The sequence below is a fragment of the Lissotriton helveticus genome, chromosome 9, assembly GCF_964261635.1.
Source record: "Lissotriton helveticus chromosome 9, aLisHel1.1, whole genome shotgun sequence".
Lineage (NCBI taxonomy): Eukaryota > Metazoa > Chordata > Amphibia > Caudata > Salamandridae > Lissotriton > Lissotriton helveticus.
In genome coordinates, this window is record NC_136070.1 from 245923753 (window position 1) to 245935278 (window position 11526).

The window sequence follows — 11526 nt, forward strand, 5'->3', positions numbered from 1 at the left end:
ACCAGCTTTAATGTTTGCCAGCCTCATCTAATAATAAAACATCGCAAATAAAAAATGTAAACCTACATAGAGGAACTTTGGGTCAACCCTCATCATCCATTGGTATGTTCAGCTGTTGCTTCTGCTCACCACAGCATATAGCATGAGACAGTTGGTCAGCCCACGTCCGCCATTTTGCACTGTCAGTAACAGAGCTTTGCCTTGTCGCATGTACAAATTCACCTAACAGAAGTGCACTATAGGGCCAGAACTGGTGGGCTTATACTTAGCTTTACCAGTTTTTTTTTCTCTTTCCATTTTGCTTTCTATTTTTTTAGTCATCTTTGTGTGTTAAAACTATGTCTCTAGGTTACACACATTTGAGCAGCAATGGTACCAGTTCTTTGGGCCATTAGGAATCATATTTTCCAGTTATGTCCATTCAAACCAAAAAAAAAGGTTTCTGTACCTGTTTTAAGTAGGTCTGCCTGCTCGGAAGCAAAATGAAGTGGAAATAACATATTATCTCCTGTTACTGGTAAGTAGCTTTTTTAAAGCTTACATCGCTCCTGCCTTCATGGACTCTGCTTGGACGCCCCCGTGTTACACCAACATAGCTTCATTGCTTTCAAGCACTCGTTGCCTTCTGTCTCCGAGCCATGCAGGTCTCAGCAGGTTGATGTGGTTAGCCAATCAAAATGAGTCGAGTTTTTCATCTGTATTGCTTTTTCTGCATCCTTGCTTCTTTATTGAAAAGTCAGAGTCATGATGCTTTGTACTGATTGTGCAGAGGTCTCTGGGTTACAGAGCCCTGCTCTTATGTGTCATTCGATTAATAAAATCCGAGTTAGGACACAGTTCTTCATGCAATATTGTAACAGCAATTATATGCAGAAACGTGTCCTAAACTGCTGCCTACTCCGATTCCCGCGCTAATGATGTCACCTTGACAAATGGAATTAGTAAGACTTAGAATTGTATCTTTTTACATTAAAATGTGCTTCCTGTGTTTATCGGCAGTTTGTGACTGTATTGTCTTATTTCCTTACAGACACATGTGCATGGTGATGCGTGGGGTGCAGAAAATGAACAGCAAAACCGTTACAAGCACAATGCTTGGAGTTTTCCGGGAAGACCCCAAAACCCGCGAAGAGTTTTTAACACTCATCAGACGATAAAAGACATCGCATTCATCTGACGTACAGACTGTGTTGTCAAAGATGCACTATCTGCTTTTCAGTGCGTGGGTTAAACTGTGGTTATCCTAAATTGTGTAAAATGTCAGAATGTGTGCAGAAGAAAGCATTGTACATGTTTGCCGTTTCAAGTGTTAAAGAACATGTTGTGTTATTCTGGGTAGGCTCAACTGTAGATGCTCATGACAAAAAATGCCGGAAACTGTCCAGTAAAAAAACAGAAAAGATAGTGTGAGGATAGCATTCACAAACAAAGGTAAAGTCCCTAAGTTTCCAAAAGTGGAGAAAAAATCATATGATACCCCTCATAACTCAAAAGTCAGTTGAATAGCAGCCACATATCAAATTGTACAATTTATTACATACCAAGTATAATGCAAAAATTATTTTTGCATTATACTTGGTATGTAATAAATTGTACAATTTTTAATATTTTGCACATCACATTGTTATTTGTGTTTTTGGATATATGGCTGCTATTCAACTGGCTTTTGAGTTATGAGGGGTATCATATGATTTTTTCTCCACTTTTGGAAACTTAGGGACTTTACCTTTGTTTGTATATATTTCTCCTTGTCCCAAACTGGAGTATTAAGGAGACCTCCTTTCCTTTTGATAACAGGATAGCATTCACAACACCCACCAATTGGACGCCGTTTCCTAAAATGTTTTCTCCTTCAACAATAGGCTTTCATCTTTATACAATGAATGCGCGTCCCGCTAGCTTCAATAAAGCACCCTCCTCCCAGCCGTCTCTGCTATAACAAACCTTCAGTTACAACTACTTTTGACTGGCCTTGTAAACAACTTTGGCCCATAGTTGAGTTCAAGATGGCGCCTGACATTGGTAAACGCTTCTCATGTTCAATGTTTTACTCCCATCGAGCTCTTTTCCATTCTCAATAAGTGGGAATTCACAAGCACACTAAAATCTTGAGGTGTAGCATGTAAAATGAAATTAGATCAGTTTGTGATGAAGGATAGATGGGTGGCAAAAACTGTCATCAAATTGTTTACGACCATATACTCTAACACTCAGAAGTAATCACTGTTTTATGGTATTCTGAATTAAATTAAATCAAGAGTTGATACGCTAGAGCAGCCATGTAACAGGTTATTTCAGTCATGGAAAACGTTCTTTCTTCAATTGCATTTGCATTCGAAGTGATTTAAGTGTCTAATGAAAGCCCCTGTTCCTCTCTCTTGCAGTGAAGACTTTAGTGAAGGATTTCAGATAGGTTCCCATGCCATAAATGTATCAATAGATTCAGTTTATTTCAAACTGTTCAGGTACACCCCTGAAAATAAATCCAACTAACCCTAAAGCGCTCTGTCCCAGGGGAACAAAAAAAGTCTCTGCATGGGAGTTTGACTCCCAGCACCAGTGCACACTTCAGATGAGTGTTAAATCACTCCTGGGGAACCAGACTGCTTAGCACTGAATTTACTTTAAATGTCAAGACCTTTTGCATTATCATTTAGGATCATTTGCAATTTAAAAGACAATGTATTGACAAGTGCATTACATTTGACTTATACTTTTGCTTGTGAAGTATGACCTTGTGTGTGTTTGTGTATGTGCGCCTGCGTGCATGCAGTACACAGACACTGGGGCAATGTTAAGAGAGTCACTAAGCATGAAAGCCCATGCCGGTTTTAGCACCACTTCTCAGCAGGGTTGCAGTACTTTTAATGGAACATTCTCAGTTAAGGATTTAAATTGTGAATAAAATAACCAGCACTTTTCAGTGTTCCTGTTACAATTCTGAAATGACAACACCAGCACTTTTCAGCATAGCTGATCTAGTTTTCCTGGGACCGCAGTGGTGCTTACCATCACAGCTGATCTGCTCAAATATAATGCTGCATTGTTGAGTCTCTCCCGGCATAGCGAAAACTTTATTTGGTGCTGTGTGGCTACACATGGAACTAGAGAGATATGGTTTACCCACTTCTACCGATAAACATTCCAGGCTAGGAACACTTTACATTTGCATTGCAACACTTTTCCATGACAACTTCTCCTAAAATATTTCCAAGTTGGTTTCCGATCACTGCTTGAAACCTGTGTTTACTCCTTCTCAGCCTCCTAACTTATGCATAGCATAGGATTTCACCTTTTTATGGATGTTATCTACACAGTTCTCTGTAGAAGTGTACTCACTCGCTCACTGCTCTTTGCTTCAAGTTAAAGATCAGTTGAAGATTTCCTGTTGTACCTCCCTCCGATAAATTTGTCAGGCAGTATGCATGAGCCTACTCTAGAACAGTCATATAATGTTCCTGTCTTTCAACATGTTTGTCCTAAAGTTACAGCCTTATTATTCCAGTTGTAATGATGTTCTGATGTTATCAATATACATGTTATGTGAGTCAAAAATGAACTTAGTGTGTTATGTAAGTGCAGAGAAAGTGTTAATTATTTAATCCATAGTTTGTGATTGATATTAGCAAGCAAGAACTTGCTGAGAACATGTGAACCCACAGTGGCTTTTATCCTACCTTTATATAGTAATTTGATACAGCTTGGATTGTTTGTATAACATCCAGCTCTTCAGCTTTAAACAACACACATGACAAATCTCTGTTTGTATCATTGTGTTTATCAGCTTATAGAATTGTTAAGTTTATTTTTGAATGTGATATAAACTATTTTGTGCCTCTCAAAATAACATTTAATTGTTTTGCCATAATACACTTTCTACTATAGTCCAGTGCTGAAGAGCACGTGATGGACCACTGTTCACTACCTACTTGCCCAGGGTTAAGTGATACTTTGAAGGTGCTTATGAATCATGAGGATTGGGCATGGGCATGGAATATTACTACCGTAGGCACAACGACAGTAGCATACCCCAAACTACACCATCCCACTCTCAAAGCCTAACAAAATATAATTCTGCTTGTTGTGATGGTGCCTCCTCTTGACAGGCATTCAGGTCAGTTGCCTGTGGTCTCCAAAAGTTTGAGTCTAGACCTCATAGAGGGCTTTTGAAGGGAGTGATTGCAAACACAAATTTTTTGAACAGGGGCATCTTCATTACAGCTTGTGCAGTAAACAGCAACAGCCATGATTGATTGATTGATTGATTGATTGTGGGTTTCTAAAGCGCTAGAATCGACTCCCGAAGGAGTATCTCTGCACTGTAGACCGCTGGGGAACCCGTCCTGGCTTTCCCTGTGAGATGGTCCCTACTGGGTATCTCCAAGGTGAAACCAGGCATCCCCGGCGTATGTGGGGGCCGTTGTGGAGATGAGGCAAGCTAATGCCCAGAGTTGCCGACTGTGATCCCTGGTTAGAGTAGGCACCGAGGCGAGAATTATCGAGTCCGCTGACCCTGGTCCACGACCCTGCCGCGTCGGGGATAGAACCCTGGTCCCGGGCCGTCCTCTGCTTCCAGGTCTGCCGCCTCTAACCAGTGAGCCACACCACTCCACTATCTGAATCATTTTAAAGCCAGCACAAAGTATAAGCATATTAGTTCAACCTTGGTCCATAAAGCTGGAGCCAAGTCTGATTTTCAGGATATCCACAAACTTGGCAAACTGTTCACAAGTTTATCCATTGAGTGCACCTTTTGCTTGTGTGGCTATTCAGAAAACTTGCATAGACTAGCGCTCTCATGGAAAAGAGTTGCATGCCTTTCTTACATAGTGAGCGGAAGTTAGGGTGGAATGGCCACTTATCACGCAAGTTAAAGCAAAAATATACTTTTAAGGACAAAAATATTATAAAAATGTCCATGAGCACATGGAACTTTTCGAAATTAAAACTGCCAGAGGACGTCCCATTCCACAAAAAAATTATCTGTATCAATTGATTATTTTTTGTCCAAGCTTGCCAGTGATGAGAACGTTGTGGAAGGGCATCAGATGCTGGGTTAAAAATATAAGCACACATAAGTCTACGACTTTCTACATCACAGTTTAATTATGTTTTTAAATTCAGTATATGCTAAAGTTTGATGATCATGAAGTCGAAAAAAAGCACATTTTGGATCATTCTTTTTTTTTTTTGTTAGTCAAGATAAGACCAAAGATTTTAAGCCCACATATTTAGAATACAAAATTAGAGTGTAAAAATACATTTATTTTGTGATTAACGGATAGTCATTTATAAACCTCTTGATATAGGAACCTTAAAGTGTTCTTATTGTGAGGGAAATCCAGCACAAGCATACAAGAATCTAACACACCTGTCTAAATTGTGTTTTAAACTCTGAGCGATTGAATGAAGCCCTAATATTTCACTCTACCTCTGATATCAGAGGCAGCATTTTATCCCGTTAAGAATGGATTTTCTGTAGCCCTTTAGTAAATTACCCCGTAATCCGGATGAAACATTTATTCTAGGCCAGTGAAAATAAATACGACTACTCGATTACATTTACAGTGCAAAGATCAAACACCACACAAGACCTACAGAGCAGTCTAAGAAATGTCTTCTTACTGTCTCACCGATTCCATGCGACCGTCCCTTTTAGATTAAACCATCTGTACTCATACTGACAATCTAACCAGATTTTTATTTATTGCTCTAATTTAACCATTTCTGATTACGCTCTGATTATGTATTTTGTTTGTAACTTGAATACTTGAAAAGATAATATGGCATAGACCACATGCACACATCAGCCAAGAGTAATAATCTGTAAAACTTTGTGCAATCGCATATGTACTGTTTAACACAGCCACGATACACATTCCATTATGTATTTGCAATTGGCCTTTAATCTATGGAGCATAGCTGTTATTTTATATATAATATATAGCCTACTTGTGGCCTTGGACTTTTAGAAACAATGTATGATTTTGAAACGAAGTTTATTTTTCATTTATATGTAACTTATGTAAATGTAGAATATTAAATGCTGGAGCCAATTATGTTTTTAAAGTATTAAAGTACAGTATTTAGATTCTATTCGTCTGTTTCGATGCTTTGCTCAGTAAGTTTACACATGAGTTATTCCACAAGAAAAGTGAGCACCGTTGTGTGCAGTGATAAGTGATGAACAGTTGACTGAGACCTCAATTGTTGTATTTCCAATGCTAGAGGAAAAGCAGTGTGTGTGTGTGTGTGATATTCTTTACTGTAACATAAGACGCAAAGTACATCTCACTGTATACACATAATTCAAACGTCTGTCAGAGTGCATTGATATATAATAATTCAATCATGATATTGGCTGTTACTAAGATATGTTACAAATGTTTGTGAAATTATGGGCCAATGAAAAAGCGAGGAAAGATGATTTTTACGCAGCAATTAGGCTACACCATGAACAATGTTCATCATACACCACTGCTCAAGGATTTAATGTGATTTTATGCTGTGTGAGTGTGACCTTAGAGTATTAAATTAGTCACTTGGGTAATATTTCCAGTGCTTCAGGTGGAATGAAAAAGGTGGGTACCCCTAAAGAGGGTGCGGCCAAGGAAGTGTAACTAAGAGCCATTTACAAGAGGTGAGGCTTTTATAATTAAGGATGTGGCCTATAGTCAACTATGGAGGTTTATACATACTCTTACTCAACACAGAATAACACTGAGTAGCAGGGTCAGGGTGGTTTGTGTGGGCTGCTGAGTAGAGTTGTTGCGGATAAGAGCTACAGAGGAAAAAGTACACTTGTCTCTGTGTAGCACCCAGGCAATCAGACAAACATCTGACCAGTAGGGAAGATATTTTACATCTGAAAGTACACTGAACCTTCACACTGTCACATTTTTTTAATCTCCTATATACACGCAATAAAGAAAGTAGTGCTTATTGCTGCTGCATATGCTTTGGCAAAGTCAATATTGTAAGAATCAATGTGCAAAACAGAATTTATGCATGCAACGAACGTCTAAGCACCAGCTGCTTGCAGGTGTGGCTGCCACCTAAGATTTACCTACCACTCCACTCCTGCTGACTATCCCAGCCGCCTCGTTGCTCCTCTCATCCGGTCCGGATGTGGATGGTCCTCAGACCACAGGATCCCCACCCAATCCAGACTCTGCTCTGATAGGATGAGAGCAGCACCATGATTGGTCTGAGTGGTCTTGTTTGCCACTGAGACAGTGCCTTAAACCCTGTGGCTTTTCTCCAACCCGGCTGCGCCACACAGCTGGATTGGAGAAATACAAGTGCACATGTCTGTTTGGCCGGCCTAGGACAGCTGGCCAAACAGACCTGCACACTTATAAGTGCACACTACTTCTCCACCTGGCCCACCCTATACTTATTGCACGGCCCAGACAGCAATAAATAAAATTATAATAACATTGTGTTAGTATAATTTTATTTATCATATGCTGGCTCTTGGCAGTGGGTCAATACTCCTCCACCATTACAGAGCAGCCGCCCCTGCTGCTTAATGTCTTGCAGCCCATGTGATCCGGGATTCTGTACCTCACTGATGCAGCTGTATCCACACGTACTAGTTACCTCGGATCTGTTAGCATTCAGTAAGTAAGAACTATGCTGGAACTGCACAAAATTACAAATTGCATAGCAATCATCTGCAAGACTATTGCAGTCGACTATGAGTGACACATTCGCGCCAGTCCTGGTTTTGGCTCCTGCTGGTTCTTGCTGCCGATTCTGCTGACATTAAGTGACTAAGCTGTGGAGGTTGAGGAGGCTTGAGGAGAGCTGCTCCTGCTGTTCTGCCTGTTTTCAGCCCTCGCAACCTCCGCCGACTGCAAATTACAGCCGTGAAAGCAGTGAAAGCACCCGCATTGAGTCGCGGTTGCGGCTGCAGCGAGGGCAGTGAGCGCGACGGGGGATGCCGCCGGAGACGTATGAACATTGGTCGTGGCTGTTCAATTGAACCCGTGGTGACGGTGTCGGTTTGTACTGACCACCTGGCTAAGAAGTAAAACGAGGTGAGAGGGGTTTTAAGAGAGAAAGCCCCTACAGGGCTTATTGTCCATTAACCGCATGCCGGTCCCCCGCCCGCTGATGACACCTCTCCTTCATCCTGTTTGGATGTAAGGAGCAGAGGATCTTTAGCCTGCTTTGGTCTTGTCTCAAATATTGTTAACAACACAGGGTTTGGCTTGTGCGCAGCAAGGCCACGCCGCTATAATAATTAACAATTCAAGACTGCCAGTACTGCACCTTCAATTTCTTGAAACTTTTTGAAAAGCGATGGATTGAACATCTGCCATCAACAACCACTTTTTCAGTTTGGTTGAATCAAACAACTTTATTTAAATTAGTTTCCATCTGTTTTTTAAAAATCTTCCAAGTACAAAATACTTCCTTATATTACAAAGCTCCTTCTACTCCTCAATAAATACCCTTGGACACCCGTTTGAAAAATAATAATAATAAACACGTTATACTCTCTCATTCGTTAACAGACCCATGCATGACGCACACACTGTGTCCGATATACATCTCAATTATGCTCCTTTCCACATTCATACACCACTACAACCACACATCCTAAAGTAACAAAAGATCCAGAAAGAGAAAAAGAAAAAGAAAACAACCCCTCCCTGGGGGACCTAAACAGATTGATTTCTCTGGCAAGTTCTCAAAATTTTCTTTCTTTTTAAACCCATACAACAACAATGACTAACAAGAGAAAGGCCATCAGTATTTTTTCAAACAAACAATGTCTGATTCTACACAGCATTCATTTTGATGATCAGCCTAATCATAATATCGTGGTCTACGAGTTTCGAATCCCTTTCTTTGTAGGGATTCTCCTCAGGACCCAACAGTTTCTTCAATTAGTCAATAAAAAGCGTCAGTATCTCTCTGTGAAATGAGTTGTAAAAGCTCCTCGTCAAAAAGCTCCTCTGGTTAACACTTTCGTAGTGCGTCAATGCTTCCCTGTGAATAATCTTCTTGGTTGATTTGAAGTCGTGCTTAGTGGCGCAAATTCGTTTGAAGGCTCAAAAGTCTTTTTAGTGTTTTCACAGGAGTAGGGCTCACTCGATCATTTCCGTAAGACGCCGGAACAACTCTGTCGGCGTTAGGTCATTGCATGCACGCAATGCCCTAACGCCGACAGAGTTGTTCTGGCGTCTTACGGAAATGATCGAGTGAGCCCTACTCCCGTGAAAACACTAAAAAGCCTTTTGAGCCTTCAAACAAATTGAGTTGTTCCGGCGTCTTACGGAAATGATCGAGTGAGCCCTACTCCAGTGAAAACACTAAAAAGCCTTTAGAGCCTTCAAAAGAATTTAAGCCACTAAATACGACTTCAAATCAACCAAGAAGATTATTATGATTAGGCTGATCGAACACATCTCCGGTCACCTTAAAGACCTTCACTGGCTCCCCGTCAATAAGAGGATCACTTTCCGACTGCTTACCCACGCACACAAATCACTCTACGACATCGGACCAGATTGCCTCAACTCTCGACTGTCCTTCTACACCCCCTCCCGCCAACTACGTTCTTCCAGCCTAGCCTTCGCCACTGTACCTCACATCAACAAGACCACCATGGGAGGCAGATCCTTTTCATACCTGGCTGCTAAAACATGGAACTCACTCCCCGCTTACCTTCGCCTCACCCAGAACCACCTAGCGTTCAGAAAGCAGCTTAAAACGTGGATATTTGACAAATAATCCTCCTCCCCTTCCTAAGCGCCTTGAAACCCTCTGGGTATGTAGTGCGCTATACAAATTTTATGACTTGACTGACTTGACTTGACTATCAAAATGAAAGGTGTGTAGAATCAGAAACTGTTTGTTTGAAAAAAGACTGATGGCCTTTCTCTTGTTAGTCATTGTTGTTGTAGTTTAAAAAGAAAGAACATTTTGAGACCTTGCCATAGAAATCAATCTGTTTAGGTCCCCCAGGGAGGGTTGTTTTCTTTTTCTTTTTCTTTCTTTATCTTTTGTTACTTTAGGATGTGAGGTTGTAGTGGTGTATGAACGTGGAAAGCTGTATAATTGAGATGTGTATCGGACACATTGTGTGCGTCATGTGTGGGTCTGTTAACGAATGAGAGAGTATAAATTGTTTGTTATTATTATTTTTCAAACGGGTGTCCAAGGGTAATTATTGAGGAGTAGAAGGAGCTTTGTAATATAAGGAAGTATATTGTACTTGGAAGATTTTTAAAAAACAGATGGAAACTAATTTAAATAAAGTTGTTTGATTCAACCAAACTGAAAAAGTGGTTGTTGAGGGTAGATGTTCAATTCATCGCTTTTCTAAAAGTTTCAAGAAATTAAAGGTGCAGTACTGGCAGTCTTGAATTGTTAATTGTCTCAAATATTGGCATCCCCCTCCCATCCCCATTGCTGACATCCCCCCTTCCTCCTGCGTCTTTATAAGGAGACCAGGATTCTTTACCAAAAGGAAAAGAAAACTGGAAAAACAGGGAATTAGAAAGGCCAATTCACAAGGCAAAAGCACAGAAACTCAAAGTATAGAAAACCTAAAACACAACATACAGTGGATATTTTGGAAAAAATCCTTCTCGACGCTAAAAAAGAGACGGGTCGAGGGCCGGGTTGGCACCAGCAATTGTGCTATCTGCCTTTTGACCTTTCCTGACAGTGAGGAATCTTGCAAACTAGGCATAGGTGCTGTAATAAACCACCAGGCAATTAAAAGGAAAGACGGACAGCAACCTCTAATTGGTGGCACACCAGAAAAGTGGTATAAGTGAAATGAAATCAGGACGGACTAGGCAGGTGCCCCCGCTACAAAAATCACACAAACAAAAAAAGTCGCAAAGGAACTCAACTATAACAAGGGGGCCATCTCCAACAAGATCCCAAGGGATAGGAAGCCACCCCAGCCCAATACTTCCTCCATTGGAAGTCAATTTTTGAAAAGCGAAAAGACCGGAACAAAACATAAATACATTTTTCTTTCTGAAAGATCCAGCAATAGCAATCTTTTCGGAAACAGGAAGCATAAAGGGTTTGCTCACACCTCTTGCCCCACAAAAACCAATGGATTTGGAAACGCAAGAGGTACAAACAACCAGCACCTTGTGCAACGGCACCATTCAAAGAGCCCAGACACAGGGAAAGTGTAGCAAAAATTTATCAAATATTAACAGATTCAATAGATGAGGAAAATCAGCTAAAAATCCACCAAACAAAAAGTATGAAAAAAATCATTGTACAGGCAATTACACACTCAGTGAACAATCACAAGAACGATTCGGAAGACATTAAGCAAACATGTATAGATCTGATGACCGAACCTAATAAAAGAAACCATCAACATGATGAAATAGTAATAGTATCTAAGTTCAAAACACTGGATCACTTTCACTCAACTCCTAACAGAGATAAACAGGTTGAGGATAATCGATGTTACGATTCTCCTTCAACACCCTGTGATATAAAGGCTTCAAATAAGGTCGGTCTGCAAACTTCATGGTTGCA

The 11526-nt window shown here is 40.6% G+C and overlaps 1 protein-coding gene across 1 annotated transcript in view; it reads left to right on the forward strand.

Moving 5' to 3' along the window:
* Positions 1 to 6091, forward strand: part of GCH1 (GTP cyclohydrolase 1) — a 219160-nt gene extending 213069 nt beyond the window's left edge. The window contains exon 6 of the mRNA XM_078659837.1: positions 1031 to 6091. Coding sequence (XP_078515963.1) covers positions 1031 to 1157 — 127 coding nt within the window. The 3' untranslated portion in view covers positions 1158 to 6091. The remainder of the gene's footprint in view (positions 1 to 1030) is intronic.
* The last annotated feature ends 5435 nt before the right edge of the window (positions 6092 to 11526 follow it).